Here is a 22,175-nt window from a genome sequence, read left to right as displayed (position 1 = left end):
CCTTTGGGATTTTAAAGTGACATTTTATACTATAACACATTAAGAAAATGACATCTATTTGTTTTGCAATTAAAAGATTAAGTTTGTAAATTTATACATTCATTTTGTGTGTAAAACATTCATTGAAAAGGCGATAGCTCACGAGGAATATGAGTTTTTGCAAGTGAATTTTATACCATACATGTAACTCCCTGTGTTGTTTTTGTTTTGCTTTGATCTAACAAAAATTGATTAAAGTACTTGCACATTTCCTGTCGGTGCAAGTTTAATTAATACACGATGATGAGTATTTCCTTGTAAAATATATCTATATTTCAAAATAACATAATTCATATTCAACCTACATAGCTAACCTTTGCATGTTTTTCATTCGAGTTCAACAAAACAAGATGATTTTGTTGTTTGCAATAAAGTTTTTGCTGCCATGGAGAGCCATGTCTATATGTGGAAGGTAAAAAGTTATATTTTATTGTAGTCGTATTATAATAATAACTTTTTTAAAATTATTGTTGATCTATATTTTTTACAGCCTTAAAGGATCTATTTGCTGCGCAGGATCATTCTGGAATGATAACAAATTGACCTGTGAAAGTATGTATAGATTTCTAAATAGTATTATTTAAATCATTTATCCTTAGTACATTTAAAAGGAATATTTTGTTTTTATATCCTACATTGTATTTCTATCATAAAGAGTGCCCGATTGGCTACCGCAGTATCAACTGTTCCATAAGTTGCATATTTCCAAGTTATGGCGAAGATTGTCAAGGTACATGCGAGTGTAAAGAAAATTTATGTGACCATAGATTCGGATGCAACAAACATCAAGGTTATCCAAGTTATTTGAGCTAAAAATAACATTAATGCAATCATTATACAACCATGTTCATAGATTGTATCTATTTTTATTGTATTTTGACAGTTGAAAGCACACCGTCGCATTATCTATCGACAAAAAACATACCAAAAAAATCATCATTTATCACGGAAGAAGCTCCAAAGGATGGAACAATTACCTTTCCAGGCTTAACTAATTTGGTTTTTTACATAATTGTTTCATTCATTGGTATCTTTATTCTCTTCTTTGCAATTTTCGTCGGAACATACTTTTATAAACATTGCCTTGGATCTCAAAATATACCATATGAAAGGGAACGGAACGTTTGCTCAAATCAAATCGTCAGTTACAAATGTCTCAACCTTAATACTCCTAGTAAAGAGGTTGATATTCCTACTGATTCCACGTATATAGATCCAATATGTCAGCAGCAGGACACTGAAGAAGGGAGGAGCGCCATATATGAGAACAAATCTGCGAAAGAGCATTTAGAAAAAGATGCTGATAATGTAAATCAGATTCAAGAGGCGTTGAATGTTTCAAAATCGGAATTAAGTGGCCATGTTTATGTGGAAATTATTGATTGAAAAGGAGATTTTATTTCATATTGGTAATTATCCAGTTTTTCCAAGTATGTTTGTTTCTCAAAAGAAATGATTTCCTTTCTTGCACAGAATCGATCCTGGCTATATATAAACATAAAAAACTCTGCAACAAATTGAATTATAGAAAATAACATCTATCTTGGTGCAAATTACCTTATTTATCTAATTCAAAACTTCAATAAATCAGTACATTAAATGAAACTGACAAAAGAATTGATTATTAAAGAATAGTAATTAACGCCCCGCGCGAGACTCGAACCAAGAACTACCTTCTAGTGCATTGATCGATCAGGTAGTTCATCTTACTGAGCTATCAGTGCTGCATATCATTGAAAACTTTTAATGGACAAAGAAGCACCACATTTACACTTGGATTTTTTGGGAAAATGATTTGCATATGTTTGTTCATTTTCTTGAATTGAAATGCACACCTTGTCGAATAACTTTTCAAAATCACGGAGAGAAGACCTAGGGATAGAATTTTTTTTATTAGAAAAACGTGTTTTAAAATGTACCATTTTATACCAAATGTCTGATCTAGCCAATTTTCAAGTTATTATTTTAGCAAATCTAAAACTTACTTTCAGGAAAATGCTTTTCTTTCCCATTTTACAGGACCCCCCCCCCCCCCCCCCCCCCCCCCTGAAAAAATGTTAACATTTCTTGAGACATGTCGATAAAATTTTTACTTTACAAGTACACCCAGATTCCTGCCGAATGCAAATCAAAAGCGCCATTGTTCTTTCTATTTCGTCATATAAAATAAATGTGTAAACTTGTTTTTTTTTGCAAGCAATATGCAGTTATTCATACCATCACATTTTCATTCATAAAGTATGGAAATATGGAATGCCAATACTGCCTTATAGCAGAACACAACAATTGCATTGCGTCACGTTACATTATGTCGACTACTCACACTACTATTGCATTATGTCAACCTTCCATTACATAATGTGAACTCAATATATCATTTACCACACTATTAGTGTATTGTGTCCTCTTTTCTTTACATTACATTATGTCAACTCTTTATGACATTAATCCACACTACTATTGCATCGTGTCAACCTTCCATTACATAATGTTTATTCTTCATGACATTAACCCACATTACCTTTGCATTATATCAACTTTCTTTGACATTTACTCACACTATGTCAACCTTCCATTACAATATGTCAATTCTTTATGACATTTAATCATACATAATAAATTACCTACCGGGGGCTTTAAAACTTGCTCTGACAGAAGATGTCTTATTTGTAAACACAGCACTGACACTGACAGTTTTAACAGTCCTGTTACAGGCCGCACTACAAAATACTAGGGAATTTGTCCTGTCATACTGACAACTGCATTTATCTCATCAGTTGCAAAGTTTGTTTCAAACAGTATGTTGGTGAAACATGAGATCTCCCCAGGAGAGTCAATAACCACTGTTCGATAATTAAGACCCCAAAACTCAATGAACCTGTTAAGGAACATTTCAACTATGGGGGTCACAAATTGGAGGACATGAAAGAAGTGGTGATTGACCATAACCCAAGATGGACAGACACTCAGAGAAAAAACCAAAGAAAAGTTCTGGATGCACGGATTTAAGTCATTCCGCACAAATGGTATTAACAAACTGAATGACTTCACCATAATGAACGTAAACTAGACCCAATTCCTGATGATACTAAACAAGATTATTCTCTCAATTTACAGTACCGACCGGACTCAACCCAACAGAAAGCAAACCCCGAGCGGACCCCGGGTTCGCTCTCATGGTACGCTTCGGTTTCGTTCGGGGTTCGCTAGGGCTCACCTCGAGCGAACCCGGGGAGGACCCAAAGCGAACCCGTAGCGGACCCCGAGCAAACCCGAAGCGGACCCCAAATTCAGTAGCGGTCCCAGAGACCGAACGCGGGTCCCGTATTTCTTTTCAGAGCTGTCAATCAGCACATTAACCAATCAAAATGGCATACTGATCTGTCGATTGGGATATAAGATTTAAATCGATATAAACCAAAACACTGTACATATAAGCAAAATGTGTGTCTGTGAAGTGTAAATCTATTATGATAATTAAAATATTATTTAATATTAAATACATGTATATTTTATTTATTCTAATTCTCCGGGTTGTTTTTTTTATATTTATTTCTTTTTTTTATCAAAGCAATTAATTATATGTTTTAATTTTCCACGTAGAATAATACATGAATATTTACGTTTTTATTTTCTTTAGTTTTTTATACCAGTATTTAAAGTTCATTTGGTAAATGAATTGGGTAAATACATCAGTCAATGCATAAAAATTTAAAATAACAATTTTACTGACAAAAAGAAGAGAACAGAAATATAGTTGGTCTTCGACAATTATTATAAAATTTCATCATCTCAAGATACTAACAGTTCAGGAATATTAATGTGCCCAATATTTAAAATATACAAAGACATAAGGATACAGGAAACATCAAGACGGAAGAGAAAGAGAGATATCATAACTGTAAATTCTCATCATTAGACTTGATATTAATAACAAAAGGCCCACGGACCTTATAGGTCACCTGAGTATTGTGCAACAACTTTCAAACAATTAAATTTGCTTCGTGTTTTAAACCAGAGGCCATTAAATTCGCAATTTACAATGTTAAAAGAGGTATCATTGCTTATCATAATTATAGACTTAGCATGCTTATTCTATTTACTTAATACCAATAGTAGATCAGAGTAATTTTAAGAGAAAATGCACTTCCACTTTATAACCAGTAATGCACCTCATCCCAAAGGAACCACTGAACCTGGGGCCACATATTTCAAAATTTTGCAAATTTTATCATAAAATGGTTAATTCCAAAGAGCAGGTTTCAAAGCATTAATTTATTTTCAGACTTTATACCCCACCCCCCTAACCCCCGACCCAGGGAGGGGGGCATAAATTATCCATTATGCTAGATGCACCTTTTTTCATCTTAAATATATAAACTTGGATCATTGGCATAAAATCAAGGAGCAAAGGAAAATTTTCAAAGAATTAATGTATTTTCACTACATAATCAATAGAGCCCCGCCCTTACACCAGAACCCATAACCCTGGAATTCTGGATGTTTCGGGACCCCGACGTTTCGGGACCTGTCAACACGTTTCGGGACTTGGGTTAACACGTTTCGGGAATTGGGCTAACACGTTTCGGGACTTCAATGTATTTTGTTAAGGAAATGAAATAAAACTTGTTTACTTGTGTTTTTATGTTTCTACATGTATAATTTCTCAGTTAATACACAATTTATAATTTAAGAAGCAAAGATACGAGATTTTATTAGTTTTAAAAGTTTGCATGCGGCACGAAGCACGCCTGCCGAGAAAATAAAACGCTCTCAATGTTGTCTCTTTAATTTCTTATTACAGTATTTAATATACATGATATATATTACCTTTATAAAGTATTTGATTAACCAAAATTTAATTCAAAAAATATACATTTGAATTATGTATTTGATATAATGTTTGATACGGGAATTTGTAGAATTAAAGACACCGGGAGACAATCTGCTTTGTAAAGACCACGGACGTGTTTTCTTTCTAAGACTTTATTTCTCTCAATAATAATAATCATTTTAGGTGTTTTATTTCATATTTGTTTACAGAATTTACAAAGGCTCAAGCTAGCACATGTGCAGTAAAAACTTTACGTTTATGGGTAGCTGTTTTTTTTAATTTATGTTTACTGTGTATACACAGACAACAAATCTCGTGCAATGAAAGTAATTAACCCATCTTCGTATATACCCGACCAATGCATAATAATAATAAATACTAAATATTATTTAAATTGCAAATATTAAATTTTTCATATCAATCTTACAATACTATGATCAAACTTTTTGAAAAAAAATATTAGAAATTGTTTGGGAAAAAAATAGACAAAAACAAGTTCAAAACAAATTGAAAACCTTTATATTTTGATGAACTATTGATGATGGGGAAATCATTGCCATTGTATAATTATTGTTTGATTTTGAATTATTTCATTATCAATAAAAAAACGACATTTTTTCCATATTTTAGAATTTTATTTTCAGAAAATAATTTCGAAAGAAACCATCAATCGATCTTTTTAGTTGGCATTACCGGCGGCGTTTTTATACATGTACGTAACACCAACACCTGACCCTAGTTGTTGTTTTAACAATTTACTGACATGTTTTTTTTTAAGATATAAAACGGTAGCTGGAAATCACTTGAATATTTTTAAAACATATATCATCAACCTGAGAAGCTTAAAGTTTGGAACAACAACCCCCCCCCCCCCCTTTACCACATACACACAAGAAAAAATGACTTATAAAAGATTTGATAAGATTTTTAGAAATAAGAATAAATTTCGTAGAGATCATTCTAATTCGTCTGTTATGGAAAAAAACACATCAAAGTATATCTTTATGAATTTTTTTTATATAAATATTAAAATTCGGATTTAGCTTGAAATATTACGTACAATGTGTACTTAAAATAATATGCTTTATCACCATAATAAAATAATTTGTTGAGATCCCGAAAAAAAAAATTACTCAAGTCCCGAATCGTCTTTACCCAAGTCCCGAACCGTCTTGTCGCTAGTCCCGAAACGTCGTATCTGTCAGGTCCCGAAACGTCGTGGTCCCGAAACATCTTGCACCCTAACCCTGGGGCCATAAGATTCACAATTTTGGAAGAGGCACTCTTGTTTATTATAACTATATACTAAGTTTATTTAATACTCAGGAGCAGAGAAGACGATTTTAAAAAGAATTAATACATTTTCACTATATGATCAATAGCGCCCTGCCCTTACACCAGAACACTTGACCCTGGGGCCATAAAATTCACAATTTTGGAAGAGGCACTCTTGATCAACATAACTATTAACTTACATAGTTTATTTAATACCCAGAAGTAGAGAAAAAGATTTTCAAAGAATTATTGCATTTTCACTATATGATCAAGAAAGCTCCGCCCTAACACCAACACACCTGACCCTGGGGCTATGAAATTCAAAATTTTGGAAGAGGCGTTCTTGATCAACATAACTATTAACTTACATAGTTTATTTAATACCCAGAAGCAGAGAAGGAGATTTTCAAAGAATTTGTGCATTTTCACTATATGATCAGTAGAGTCCTGCCCTAACACCAGAATCCCTAATCCTTGGGTCATAAAATTCACAATTTTGGAAGAGGCACTCTTGCTAATTAATACTATGTGCTTGGTTAGTTTATTAAATACCCAGGAGCAGAGAAGACGATTTTCAAAGAATTAATGCATTTTCACCTTATAATCAATAGGGTCCCACTCTAACACCAGAACCCCTGACCCTGGGGTCACAAAAGTAACATTTTTGGAAGAGGCACGCTTACTCATCATAACTATGTACTTAGTTAGTTTATGGATACCCAGATGTAGAGAAGAAGATTTTCGAGGAATAAATGCATTTTCACTAAATAACCAATACAGCCCCGCCCTAACACCAGAACCCCTGACCCTGGGGTCATAAAATTCACACTTTTGGAAGAGGCACTCTTGCTCATCATAACTATGTGCTTGGTTTTTTAATACCAAGGAGCAAAGAAGAAGATTTTCAAAAATCATGCATTTTCACTATATGATCTATATAGCCCCGCCCTAGCACTAGAACCCTTGACCCTGGGGCCATGAATTTCCTTATATTGGTAGAAGATCTATGCTCATTACATTCATGCCAACAGTTTGTCTATTGATGTCCAAGAGTATAGAAGAAGATTTTTAAAGATTGCACTAATTTTTGTTGTTTTGGCCCAACCCTCAGGCCCTAGGGGGGCGGGGACCACGAAATTCACGATTGTTGTTTCCCATCACCCATAGATGCTTTGTGCTAAAATTGGTTGAAATTGGTGCAGCGGTTTCAGAGAGGATGCTGAAAATGTTCAAATGTTAACGCACGACGCACGACACACGACGACGGAGGAAAACGGATAGCAATAGGTCACCTGAGTTACTCAGGTGACCTAATAAAGCCTGATGACTTTTACTTAAAATTCTATGAGTCGTCTTCCCAATATTGTACTCAAATTGTAATTATAAGCTTACATATACATGTACAGGAAGATGTAGAAAAAGTACTACAAATTACCAACAACACGAACAACAAAAATTGTCAAATTTTTGGGACGCTCTCTCCCTTCCTCAGGACAAAGAAAAAAGTTAAAAAGTCATAAGAACACAAGTAATAAACAGGTAATAATTGAAAAATTTACAATTTTTATTGTTGTTGTCATTGGCCATTTTTTGTGCTTTATATGTTGTTGGTTTTATATATATATATATATATATATATATATATATATATATATATATATATATATATATATATATATATATATATATATATATATATATATATATATATATATATATATATATATATATATATATATATATATATATATATATATATATATATATATATGTATGTGTGTGTGTGTGTGTGTGAGGGTGTGTGAGGGTGTGTGAGGGTGTGTGTCATTTCTTCTATGAAAGCAATTCAATCACTTCGCAGCCGTTTTGATAACCCATCGTGCATACAAAAAATATTTACAAAAGAACGCATGCTTTTATTTCAATTATTACCTGTTTATAACTTGTATTAACCATGCACAGTTTTTATATAGACATGTACTTGTTTGGGTCGCCCGCGTGGCGCAGTGGTTATAGCGTCTGCGTTAGAGTCCAGAAGTAAGGAGTCAATCCTTACGTCGCGGGTTCGAATCCCACTGCGGGACGTGGAGACAGGTCCTTCGGATGGGACCGTATAAACTGAGGCCCCGTGTCGCAGTAGGTGTTGGCTCGAAAAAGATCCCTCACTGCTAAAAGGCCCTGAGTGCCGTGCATAGGACAAAATTTGTAGCCCTCCACCGGCAAGTGGTGGCGTCTCTATATGAGTGAAAAATTCTCGAGAGGGACGTTAAACAATATACAATCAATCAATCAATATACTTGTTTGGAAAATACCTACCAGGAATGGTAGCTCAGTCACTTATTTAATCAAAATTATTACATTCCAAGTAACGAATTTTTTAATTTTCAGCATGTGTAAACGGATGTATGAATTTATTCACTCAATGCAATTATATTTAAAGACGTACAACACACTGGGGGAGATAACTCTTGCGATTTCAATTTAACGTTTGACGTGACGTCAAGTTAAACCTCAAAAATAAAGCGTCAAAACGACGAGTAAAACGATCCCGATGTATATCAATCATGAAAGAACATTAGGATAAGGGCTTGGCTGTGATTGTGCGTACCATACTCAATCAACAATTATTTTTTTTAATTAACCCGATTAAACTCCGTAAAATTAATAGTTTAATACCATCTTTTAATGTTTTTTTCATTTCATATACAATAAATTGATTTATGACCAAAGCGCAGATTTTTTTTATTCTGAAAATTTTATTTTACATTGCCAAAATTTTTATTATGTACAATTGGCTATGTAACATTCCGATTAATGGTCTTCATTACAAATAGTGTATACACGATATAAATATTGTTTTTCTTCTTTAATTGAATAAAACAACAATAAATAAACAATAAACTTTTTACAATGTAAAATCGATGTTGTTCTCAGACCCTAACTGATCAAAGAGGAACAACTCTAAAAATGTAGGAGATGTTTATTTTCTTCCTTTTATTCACGGTTTTCCAGAGAATCAGATACATTTACAGCAAGACCTGATAAATCCGAGAATTGAATACTATAGACATCATATACACAATGTAAGTATAGAATTGAAAAGAATTGTTCACTTGCACTGAAATTATCTACATTTATGAAAATCCTATATTGCAGCAAATCAACTTTCTGTCAACAATGTCAGTTCGCATTTTCTCGAATGAAAACAAAACGTAGCCTATAAGAATTTAAAAAAAAATATCAATATGGGATTTGATATAAATTGAAAAATCAATGAAGAGTTTAATGATTGATATTTTGAAGTTAATGTGGACAAATACGGAATTTTCATTTTAACTTTAGAAGCAACGACATTGAAAGAAATGCGTACATATCATGAGGGGTGTATGTACATCTAATGCAAATGTCGATGTACATGTATTCCCACGGCCACATACTGTCTCGTTTGAAATAATGACATGAAACTACAATTATTCCATTTATATCACAGGAGAGTTGAACGTACACCATTTTTAGAATGAATAGAATTAAAGAAATAAAATGAAAAATCAACATTCAGTCAACAAAACTTGAATTCGTATCCAGATTTCATGTGATATGGAATGCATATGATAATGCATACGTATATGGACTAAACACTAAAATCTTTCAGTAATTTTTTCCTGATACACTGTACATATAAGAAGAGTAGTCAATATTTATTCTACATTCATGAATTTAAAAACTATAATGCATACCTCCGGGAATCTTGACGAAATACCAGTAAATTCGCACTGAAAACGACGTTTCGTCAAACGCTTATGGTCTTCGACGCAAAAAGGGAAGGGGTGGGGGTGATTGGAGTATTCAAAAACTGCCGAAAAATCTACATTTAAATACGCTTTACGTATGAGACCTTTTTAAATTTGTAAGTTGATATATTTTTAAAGCAAAAGCAATATTCCAATTTAATTTTTTTTTAATGTGTATTTGTAGATTCATATAACAAAGTGATCTACCCCCTTCTGAAATACGCGCGGAAACGTGATTTATTGAGATTGGGGGAGGGGGTTATTTTCCGCTATTAAATCAAAACTGGTCGTACAAAAATTATACAAAAAATTATGAAGATTACTTTTACTACCAGCTACCTAAAGAAAGTTTTTTACGAAAATTAAACGACAGGTTTTTTCACAAAAAAATTAGAATTTGAAATATACGCTATTTTTAAGGTTTAGAAAATTCATAGTTTTTTCGGTTTAAGGTCTTTAAAAATTGTTTTGATGATATGTATATAAAAAAGATAACTATGTTTTTGTGTTAAATGGTCAAAGGAATAAGCAAATGAAATTTGACATTTATATCTAACCTGGTTTTATTGAAAATCAAGGTTTAAGTAGTTCATTGATTAAAAATTTTTCTCTCCTTGTAAACAACTAAAGGGGGGGGGGTAACTTTCGGAAGTTCCTGTCCAAAAACCACTCGAACGATTTTGTCCAAAATATGCATACATGCAGTAGATATAGTCATGTACTAAATATACAAAAAGAACGAAAATTAAACGACAGGAATTTTTGGGGGGGAGGTGTGTTGTACATCCTTAAAACAACTTTAATTTGAAATTTATTGTTACAGTTACAAAATACGATAATTATAAATATAAGCGGGGAATAACATACCTGTAGTGTCAATTAATTTATTTCATAGAAATACACATGTAATTTCTTTGTTAAGATATTATTTCTGAGATAAAATAAAATGTATACTTTAAAGTATTTTAATCATTTTATTTTTCAAAAATCACATTCAACAAGTATGGAACAGCTTTTTCTATGCGACTTTGTATTTCAATACCGAGTTTTTCATTCAGGTCTGGAAGAATGTCTAGTTTGCAGTGTTTAGGTTCCATATTTTTTAATAAATCATCTAAAGAATTTTTCATAACTGAAATGTCCTTGGGATTTTTCAAAATTCGGTTAACAACGTCATCTTTGCTCAAGTCGACAGCACGGAAATTTTTATCTGAGAGTTTCTGCGGATCTATGCCATATCTAAGGAAAATAATTACTCTAATACAACATTCAAGCTTCACAAATGTGGAGATTCCTTTGAGATGTTCAACAACGTTGTGTATTGGGGAGAATCCTTCCTCATTTAATGTTCCAACAATACACTCTTCATATTGTAGAAGGCTAAGGATACTGCATATTCTACTACAATGCATTTGCTTTGCAGCGGTATTAAGCGCTGTTTCACCCCTTGAATCGCCCTTGCTTAAGATTTCTTTTTTCTCTTCTAATTTAGGAAGAAGAAGCTGTAAATACTCTGCACATGTCTTATCATCATTATCAGAACGTAGACAATGATGATATACCGTAGATCGTTCGGAATCACTAAGTTTTTGTTTTGCACCATGACTAATTAGTGTTTTAATTACATGTTTCCTTGATAAAGTTTGTTCAACTGCAAACATAAGGGGGGTGATACTTCTCCCGTTTCGAGAATCGACATTTAACCCATCATCTAATAGCTTTTCAACCGCAGCCGACACACTCTCATCTGATCGCTCAGACAAAACTAGAAGATGAAGAATTGAGTTTTTATCAGCATCCCGAAAATTAAAGACTTCTTTTTTTATTTCTTCGAAATTATTTCGTAGCATGCCATTAACGGTCGTAAGCAAGTTTTTGTTTCTAGAGCAGCATTCCCCATATAAATGTAGGTAAAACTGGTAATCAGTATTTACATAATTTTCCTTTGTGACCTCATACAAACTCTCCGATGCGTAAGTCAAAGAGTTATGACTAACCCAGAACAAACATGGAAGTGATACATTGGAGCTTTCGTTTTTTAAGGTAAAAAATCTGTTTATTGTTATCAATTTTTTTTTCTTAAGTTCTCTGCAGAAAATGTCAACAAATGTTTTATTTCTGAATATGCGACAGGAAAATACTTCAGATAATCTATTACAAAGAGCGTCATAAATAAGACGTTGAGCAAGTAATTCCATCGACGCTTCACTTAAATTGTAATATTCTTGATCTTTAATTATATCTAATGGAAAATACATTGCTGTTTCTGTGAAATATGTTTCACAGAAATAAGCACCAACAGCATCATGGATGCTGTCGTGTACAAATTTGTAATTCCCTTCGGTCTCCACCAAGAAAAATGAGCCCTGTAGTCTTTGTGCAACGTTTGCCAATTCTGTAAAATCCAATGGAATAAAATTATCGATCAGATCCTTAGAAATATCATTCAAAATCTGTCTACAATGGCTTTCTCGTTCTATGTGAATTTTTGCGGAACGTCCAATCTTTTGTAACTGTGTCGAATGCCATTCGAACAGAAAAAGAACGAAAAACAAAGTTTTAGTTCTGCTACTCTTGTCAGATTCGATTTCATCTCTTATTTGAATTTTCAAAAATTCAATGGGATGGGAAAAGAATTTTACTCCTCGAGTTCTGTATTCCTGCTTACAAGCATATAAATGTGCACAGAGTGGAAATCCTATCGGTCCTTCTGCTTTTTTAATCTTTGATCGAAATTCCTCGTTTACGATGGGAAACGATATGTTTTTTTCTCTACTTGAAAATTCAGTTTGTTTACTGAAAATGTCCAGTTTTTCATCATCAGTTAGACTATTAAAATCTACTCGAAAGCTTTCTTGAAAAAGAGGAGCTACCCTGTTCATGAATAAACACACCCTATTGATAACATTTTCCCTTGCTGTTATAATCAGATTCAATTTTTGCTGGTTATTTTTTCCAGAGCATAATATCTGCTTGGAAAAATAATATTCTAGTTTATCCCACCAACTCTCAATATCGTAATCCAATAAGCTATGGTGAAATAGATCATCAATAAACACGAGGGATTTTTCATCCTTTTCAATAAAGGAAAATTCCTCTAATGCATGAATTTTTCTACACGTCCAGTCTTGATCAGATAGTCCAAGCATTAAGTGAATGGCAGCATTAGTTTTTCCACAACCAGGAGGACCCGTCATGATAAGTATGCCATGTTTTTCTAAGCACGATTTTGCTTTGTCGTACATTTGTGTCTCAACAAAGTACTTGTCAATTACTTTGTACTTTTTCAAATATCTCTTTGTTTCTTCTGTAATAAAATAAAATATATTCTACTTTAATATCAGACCCCCCCCCCCCCCCAAAAAAAAAAATAATTAAAAGAAAAATCAAAAATACGAAAAATACAATGTTATTTTGCGAAAATACTTTTTTGTTAATTGACCCATAAAAAATCTACATTACCAATATTCTCTTCAGACAAATCTTCCATTGTTTTAAGCATTGCAAACGCTGAAAAAACAATTTAAGGTCCATGTAAAAAATTTGTTCAACTTGATTACTGTAATACTTATAGAGACATATAAAAAGAACAAAATGCATTTTGAATCACAGATGCCAATGTGTGGCAGGTAATGGTGAAGATTAAATTCCCTCAAATGCAAAGAAATCTCCCTCAAATGCAAAGGTCAAGAGTCAAAAAGGTTGTTGTTCAAAGAAAGAACTGTTCTCAGTGAATATACCTATATGAAAGGTCAGGCACCAATTATTCAAATTATGTAATCAATGAAAAGTAATGTTTTAATGGGCGAAATTCAAAGTAAAGATAAGGTAAAAACTAATAGTACTGAGACGCACGTATAGTCGTAGGAACAACGCATGTAAAATATAAAGCTATACACCTACTTTAAAAAAAAAAGTAAGTAAAATTCAAGATGTATGTCAAAATGTCAAAATTGACTCTATCCAAAGAAAGGTCTTATCATCAACAATACATCTATGGAATACAGAAGCCCTTTAAATGAGTTGTAAATTTTTAAGCTACAATATTTATTGAAGTGGCCTTTTTTTATATGGCTTCAACTCTAAGGTCAAGAGGTTAAAAAAAATAAACTGTGAAAAGATCTTGTTTTAATAAATACACAAGTATAAAAGCCTTAGCATAAATCTTTAGTAATTTACACAGTAAAGGAGTAGATTTTTAAGTCGCAGGTTCGAATCTCACTGTTGAACGTGGCGACCGTTCAGTCTTTCGGATTAGACCATATCAACAGAGGCTCCAAGTCGCAGAAGCTGCTGGCACATCAAAGATCCTTCCTGGCTCAATGGCTGTTAAGTGCCGAGTATAGATATCCATTGGCAAAGGGTGCTATCGCGATATGAGAGAAAACTTTTTTCGAGGAACGTTAAACAACATAAATTAAAAGGTTTTTATCATGTCTCATCTATTTAAGGAGGAATGCCACACCAACTTTTTATTTTATACATCTCTGAGTCAACCATTCTAAACAATGGTTTCAGCATTGAAAGGCCAATATTAGCTCTTAATTATTTTATATGATTTTTTTTTCAAAGAAAACTAAACAAATTATTTACATCAAAATTAGATTCTTTCTTGTAAAACTTTTGCTGTAAATGAATAAATCGCATGAATACCTAATAAATTATGTAAAAAAAGTCTGGTTTGACTTTTTATTTTTTTTTTATAAAAAAAAATATTTATTAGAATAAAACACATAATTTGTGAATATTGTTTAAATTTGTGGGTAAAATCTTCTTAAAACCAGTCACAACTGGGAAAAACATATTCATTAATAAATATTTATAAAAGAAATTGAAACGAAATAGCCAAATTTTAGAGAAATTATTTTTTTTTTATTTTGGCCAATCCTGATCAAAATTAAACCGATCCCGACCATAATTGTACAATTATTGGAAATAAATAACATTTTCCTAAGAACGCTAGTCTGATAAGATGTTATAAGGGTTATAACATTATGAAAACTGACAATAAAATAGATTTCTTCATTGTAAATACATAAAGAGACAATAAATCCGCATTTTATTCATTTTGTTTTAATTTTGATCGGGATCAGTTTAATTTCAATCGGGTTAGGTCCAAATATTTAAAAAAATTAATTTCTCTAAATTTCTCAATTTCGTTTCAATTTCTTTTAAAAATATGATTGACAAACATATTGTTCTTAGTTATGACTAGTTTAATGGTGTTTTTACCCATATATTTAAAAAATATTCACAAATTATGTGTTTTATTTTCATAAATAATTTTTTATATAAAAATTTAAAAAGTCTAACCAGGCTCTCTTTACATATTTTATAAGATAATCATATGATGCATTCATTTACATCAAACTTTTAATGCGAAAACAACTTATTTGGATATAAATATTTTTTTTTCATTTTCTTTGAAAAAAATACAAACAAATTCTTATTAAATAATTAAGAGCTAATATCAGCCTTTCAATGCTGAAACCATTGTTTATAAAGGATGACTCAAAGATCTATAAAATAAAAAATTGGTGTGGCATTCTACCTTAAATAAATCAAAGTTTATGTACCATTAAGGGTACTTATCACAAACAAAAAATGGATGCGCGGGTTGATATATATTTTTTGACTGATTTTGATTTGTATTGATATAAATAATAAATCCATGAAATATAAAGAAATCGTAGGTTTTCATTGGTGTTTAGATTTGAGATTTTATTTTGCCTTCTATTTAATTCCATACAAAATTTTGCACAATTTTTTAACTTTATGACAAAATCTTATAAAATTCTCCCACTCTACTTGGTAAACATTATTCAGGTTGTCAATTAAAATGTTAATCTATGAGAAATAATGCTGATTTCTGAAAAAAAGATTGTTTGTGTTATTTATCCTTAAAATCATCCATCAAATTCTTTTGGCTAGAAAAATTAATATTTGGGGTGTTTTAGCGATTCAAAGTTTGAATGTCTCCAAAAAATAAAATATTTTGATCGTTGATGTTGCGCGCCATTGCTCTGACGTCAACGGTGTCAGCAAAGTACTTATTCTGTTTAAAAAAAAACCCGCATCAATGGTTTCGTCAATTAAACCTGTTAAAAATTAAATAATTGATAATCGGATAATTGAAAGATAGTCAGATACAAATTGTGATCTTTTGGATGAAAAATTAGCACTGGAATATTTTTTTTTTACTTTCTAGGGACTTGATCGGCACGAGGATTTGTCTCCATTCTATAGTTCAGGGCAATTTTCTAAGTGCGCTCACGATTGTTTTCTGTATTATAAAATATCTAATAGAAATTGTACTTTCAAAACAAAAAAAATTATCAACATTCAATTTAAAAGTCGCACACACATCATTCACTAATCATTAAAAGTGTTGAGAAGTTCGTAATGGCGTAATTTTATAATAAACGATAAGTATGTTCTAATAATATAACTGTGTTTAATTTCTAAGAAATTTTGATACGTGTTAAAACCCCTTTAATCGATGAATTGTGATTTGAATTCACTTTGTAAGCTTTTTGCTTTAGTATAGCCATTTCATATACATGTAGATGATTCTCTCGATGGTGCATGTACATATATTTAAACACATTTGCGATGATATCACGCTACTACATATATAGATCATGTGTCGGTAATATATAATGATTGGAGTGTTTCACATAAATTGCGTCAGCGCAGCCCTGAAACACAATTATTATAAACTTTTTGATATATCAATCAATAAATCTTCTTCTTGTGTAGTCTAAATATGCTTGAAAAAAGTCATAGTACATGTATTGCTCCGGTACAAAATATTTCATGAGTTTAAGGACAGATGATACAAACAAAAACTGGATGCCTGGATCGGTATATATTTTGTGCCTACTTTATCTAGAGTATGGAGGAATTGTAAACCTTCTTTGATGTTGAAAACCCTGCCTCTCTGAAACCATCTTTATCGATCTATACATATATTGTTCACTTCAAAACCTATTTTTGTCTATTTTTGCGAAAATTTGAATTAGATTTTATAAACTATGCGGTGAAACTTGTTCATTTTATTCATGTTAACATGACTCAAGTCGTTATTTTCAAATCATTTGACAAAAGTTTGTTTGTATCATCTCTCCTTAATAAATCGATCAAGACACATTTGAAGTTGTTACGACTTTATAAATTTAAAGTGTCTTAAAATACATTTTTCCAAAGCAAGATTCGGTTAGAGAAAACCTAAAGAGTGTTACAAGAAACGCATTTGTTGCCTGCTTTTAGCTTCTTAAAAGATGTAACTAAAAAAGAGTGCCCAGCTATTTATATGCTACTATCACATGTAGTCCATGAACCACTGGGGGTGGTCGGTACCATTTTTGGTGAATAAACTTTATAGTGATATTTGGTAAGGTATACTCCTAACTAGTAAGAAAATGTATGGTAGCATCAAATCTATTGTGGCTTCAATGCTGGAGACACAGTTATTGCCCTTAAGTTGCTGAGCATCCCAGCTTAGATTTCCAAAGAAGGGGCATGGCTCTAGTCGAAAAACTCCATCCTCTGCTTCAGCGAGGATGGGCCTTACTAGTCACCTCCGCATCCACCGTCCTGGTCATTCCCCTCCCCCACGAAGATGAGACTGGTCATCGTCGTCACCGACGGACAGATAACTAAACTAGTATATGTTCGTTGATACGTATCATTTTCTTTATACAAATTGTTGAGTTACATGTAATTGTTGAATAAAAGTGATAAAAAGTATGCAATTTTTGTTAGAATCACGGCTAGTAACACAGATTAATGCTCTTTTACTATGTTCATCATATATCGGAGTAATTCTTGTAGAACCTTCTTTCACTGTTGGCAACTGTGTGACAAATACTTTGCAGGTTACAAATATATTTAGCTCAAAATACCTAATTTAAGCAAATAAGAGGACAATAAGTGTCTCCAGTATTATGGTCCCATACTTCCTGCAGGGGATTATGATTTGAACAAACATGGACGCTTCTAATAAATATAATTGGCATTACTATGCTGTTCTTGAGAAGATTTGTTTTTTTTGCGAAGTATTCCTATGCTAGGAATTGAAGTTTTTTCGTGTATTCCTATACTAAAACTTGTTACCCTATTGTGGACCCACCCTACCCCCGATTGTCATACCCGGTACAAATTTGAATGATCACTACGAGGGCTGATCAATAAGTAATATATACATCTGTGGTATCTCTCCATTATATAAACATACAGAGATAAAATATCTTCAATTCTGTCTGAAATTTGTCAGAAATCAGAGGTCAATACGTGACCTAATCACACGGCGCAATAATATCTACCGGTACATAAATTATACAATGACCTGCTGTACTTGCTTTTCATGTATAAAAATGATCAAAATAAGCAAGTAAAATGATAATTATTTTATTTAAAATGTAAATAAGTATTTCATACACTTTTTTGGCAATCGATTCAACCTGTGTTACAGTGTTAATAGAGAAAATTAAGCGTTAGTTTTACATTTTTACGCTTGTTTACATTTTCTTCACTTTTGACAGCTGCACAGTCTCTAACGTTCATCCTTATTTTTTGGATAGACCTTGGTTGAATTTTTATGAAAAAAACTATTATTTTATCTTTAAATTCTACTCACGATAAATGTGTAAATCTGTTGGAAAATATCATTGCAATCATGCCATGAACAGCTGCCAAACACCTCGGTGTTTTCATAGTTCAATGTTAAGCTGTCGCCAGGGTCTCCGTGCTTTTACGATAAGTATGCCTTACGTTACTCAAACCGTTGAATGTTTTTGATCAAATTGCAAATTAACCGGCTCGGACAAGTGTCTCAATTCATCGGATTCATCAATCCCTTTCAAACGACCGAAATTCCTCCAACTTTTTATCATCAAACTTCAGACGTGTTTCTCGTCACGTGTCTTTTCAGCATCGATTATCAATTTTCAAGAATGAAAATATTCCCAGACAACAATCTGTTCGCTGTTACTAATCACAAGAAGCATTTCACAAAAATACTCCCTTCGAAATAGATCCCTTAGCCTAATGAATTCGAAGCGTAACCGCCATGCAAGCCGATTTACACCTTGCGTCAGGTTTCAAAATCTACGACGGACAGTTAGTGCAATAATTTAAATTCGAAAATATTCTATTGTCTTATTCAAATGTATATATAGGTAATAAATAACAAGTTTATAAACTTCAATTGGAATGGAAGTGGGTCGGTACGTGATCAAATCTTCTGCGAAGGCCTTCGGAAAAAAACACCTTTCAGACGGAAGAAACATGTCCAGGAAATCGGTATATCTGTCATTTTTTTAGTATACTTAGGATCGTACCCCAAACACCCAATCAAAAATTGGACAAAAAATGTTACAGAAATATCTTTTAATTAATAAGTAAAATCATGAAAACTAAATCATTGAAAATCGTCTATTACTTTTTTCCGAGCACCATTGACATTTTTTATTGAACAGCCCTCATACAAAGGGATGCTTTCATATGAGTTTCTTTTTTCTTGGACAAATGATTCTTGAGAAGAAGATGTTTTAAAAGATTCGTATATTAAACTTTAATATCCCATTGTGGTCCCATCCTAACCCCGGAGGCAATGCCTTGAACAAACTTGAATCTACACTACTGGGGTATTTGAGGATGCTTCAACATGAGTTTTATCTTTTCTTGACAAATGCTTCCTGAAAAGATTTCCCATGTATTCCTATGTTAAACTTTGATACCCAGTTGTGGCCTTATCCTACCCTGGGGGCCATACCTTCAACAATCTTGAATCTACAGTACATGAGGATGCTTCCACATGAGTTTCATCTTTTCTGGACAAATGCGTCTTGGGGAGAAGATTTTCAAATGATACCCCTAATTATTCACTTATTCACAATTTTCTCCCCTTGGAACAGGGCATGGCCCTTCATTTAAAGAAACATGAATCTCTATTACCTAAGGATATTTTGAGATGAGTTTGGTTGAAATTGGCCCAGATAAAGATGAAAATGTAAAAAGTTGAAAACGACGACAACAATAACAACAACTATGACAGACAACGGACAAATTTTGATCGGAAAAACACTTTTGAGCCAGCGGCTCAGGTAAGCTAAAGAGGGATATAAAAAATAAAATAAGCTAGTACCATATTCCATGACAACAAATAAAAAAGACGACAACTTGTAAAGTTTACCCTAAAAAATCACCGGTATGCGCCTAATTTTTGACACATTTAATTTGTGAACTAAATGGAGATAGAAATACAACATTAAAAAAGAAGCAAAATAAAAACACACAGGATTTTTGTTCACTGCAACCTATTCAATTCATAGTTAAAAGAAGTTTAATTAAATGTAAAACAAAAACAAAAAACAACCTGTTCTTCATTTACCTTACGACTACTTACAATATCTATCCGTTGAAGTTACAGTTTCTGTTTTGACATGTAGTGTGATCGTTTGTCCTGTCAAAAAACCCGTAAGACATGAAAAACAGGAATCAATCAATGTGAGAACAGATCTAAAAGTCAATATAACAATGTCTTACCTTTAAGAGTATTTTGAGGAAACAAGGAAGTTTCTTCTAAGTAAAGAAGAAAAAAAATTAACTTATGTCTAGGAATTTCAGAAATAAAGATATCAAAATCTAAACCATATAAGCAGAAATTTTAGCGAAGATATAATTTTGGCATTATAAGAGAAGGTGCCAAGATCGCTTTCATTGAATATCGCTAAAAATTAATTGCGCTTTATTAGTAACTGCTTATATAGTGAGCTTTAAAAAAAAACGCTAACATTACATCTAACTTTACATCTAAATTAAAATTAAAATACCAATTTCTAAGGCTAAATTTGCGTCTCACTAAAATTTCCATTAATACGGTAATTATATTTTTCAGTATGACAAAAGCCTTTTCTTGGAAATGGACAGTAAAGATCGGACAACATAATTTTAAACGTTTTTAATTTGAGCATTCCCCATCTACATACCCTTACCCACGGGCCTTGCAGTGCACTAAAATACTGTTGCTCATCATTGCTATATAGAATAAAAGGGGGAAGAGTTTCAAATAATAATGCATTTTGACAATATATTTTTTGTACAAGTATCTCTTCCCTATCACCAGACCCTGGAGCCATGCAATTCACAATTTTAGAGGTACCCTCTCTTAAAATAATTATGTATGTAATACCCAGCAGCAGGGAAAAAGATTTTTAAAGAAGTAATAGGGGGTATATTTTACTATAAAATAAATAGAGCACTGTCCTATCACAAGAACTCCGGACCTAGAGTCCAAGAAATATAAAATTTTAGAATAGAAACTTCACCGCATCATAACCGTATGTAGTTAGCTTATTCGACACCCAGGAGCAAGGAAGAAGATTTTTTTAAAAAAATAATGCATTTTCACAATATTATATATATTCCCCCGCCCTAGCAATAGTACCTAAGGATATGACTTTCACAGCTTTGATGGAGGACTCAATGTTTATAATAATCATGCCAAAAGTTTGACTTCTTAATGTTCAGGAGTAAAGATCAAGATTTTTAAAAGATCGCATAAATTTTAGTACTTTTGGCCCAAACCTGCAGGTTTAAAGGGGGGGGGGCATGAAATAAATAATTTTTGTTCCCCTTAATCCATACATGCCCTATTCCAAAATAGGTTAGCAGTTGCAGAGAGGCTGAAAATGTGGAAATCGCAGCACAGTTAAGGTTACAAATGGAAATATCAGCGATTTCTTAAGATAAGAAATGCATACTTCATTAGAATGGGCGATTCTTTTAAGAACTACACTGATATCAATAAATGTAATTTGGCTTAAATCTACATGTTGGGGACATTTAGATTTTTTATGAAGATTTGTCACGTGATGTCGACGTCACATGATTTAAGCAATAATACTTGCAGTTTAGAGGTCATCTATAAATTCTACTATTGCAAGGGCATAACCAAGTTAAAAATCTTAGTTTAATTTATAGCCCTTTTCAACACTATTTGTAGTTTGTGAAAAGTATTGCGAACCTATATAGATTCCCTTTTTTAATTGCTAAAATTTAATTTGTAGGACGGCAGATTGAATATTTTGCTTGTCAACTACATGAAATATTGCTGTAATTAATTTATTTGCAAGATTTCATGAGGTTCGCAGCTTTTTTTTTTTTTTTATAAATCTTAATGCTTCTTGAGGTTATGTGTAAAAAATTGACAAGATATATAAAGGGTATTCTC

The 22,175-nt window shown here is 32.4% G+C and overlaps 2 protein-coding genes across 2 annotated transcripts; one reads left to right on the top strand and one right to left on the bottom strand.

The window, feature by feature from the left end:
* The first annotated feature begins 434 nt into the window (after window positions 1-434).
* Window positions 435-1,425, top strand: LOC134241584 (uncharacterized). Its single transcript, XM_062723620.1, has 4 exons — window positions 435-451; window positions 530-591; window positions 695-829; window positions 923-1,425. The coding sequence occupies exons 1-4, from the start codon at window positions 435-437 to the stop codon at window positions 1,423-1,425; spliced, it is 717 nt and encodes a 238-aa protein (XP_062579604.1).
* Window positions 1,426-10,888: 9,463 nt separating this feature from the next.
* Window positions 10,889-20,405, bottom strand: LOC134241585 (uncharacterized). Its single transcript, XM_062723621.1, has 3 exons — window positions 20,349-20,405; window positions 13,403-13,450; window positions 10,889-13,247 (listed from the first exon to the last, which is right to left on the bottom strand). Exons 2-3 carry the CDS (start codon window positions 13,440-13,442, stop codon window positions 10,915-10,917), a joined length of 2,373 nt encoding a protein of 790 aa, XP_062579605.1. The 5' UTR covers window positions 13,443-13,450; window positions 20,349-20,405; the 3' UTR covers window positions 10,889-10,914.
* Window positions 20,406-22,175: the final 1,770 nt, after the last annotated feature.

Source organism: Saccostrea cucullata, unplaced genomic scaffold (assembly GCF_032062105.1).
Source record: "Saccostrea cucullata isolate Sc308-1 unplaced genomic scaffold, CSIRO_AGI_Scuc_v1 ctg6214, whole genome shotgun sequence".
In the NCBI taxonomy this organism is placed as follows: domain Eukaryota; kingdom Metazoa; phylum Mollusca; class Bivalvia; order Ostreida; family Ostreidae; genus Saccostrea; species Saccostrea cuccullata.
Note: the sequence above shows the minus strand (reverse complement) of the source record. Positions and strands in the feature narration are given on the sequence as shown.

Coding starts and splice junctions, on each gene's coding strand:
- LOC134241584 (XM_062723620.1), top strand. Junction 592..694: donor TAACAAATTGACCTGTGAAA/GTATGTATAGAT, acceptor TCTATCATAAAG/AGTGCCCGATTGGCTACCGC. Junction 830..922: donor CGGATGCAACAAACATCAAG/GTTATCCAAGTT, acceptor GTATTTTGACAG/TTGAAAGCACACCGTCGCAT.
- LOC134241585 (XM_062723621.1), bottom strand. CDS start 13,442: ATGCTTAAAACAATGGAAGATTTGTCTGAAGAGAATATTG. Junction 13,248..13,402: donor TTTGTCTGAAGAGAATATTG/GTAATGTAGATT, acceptor ATTTTATTACAG/AAGAAACAAAGAGATATTTG.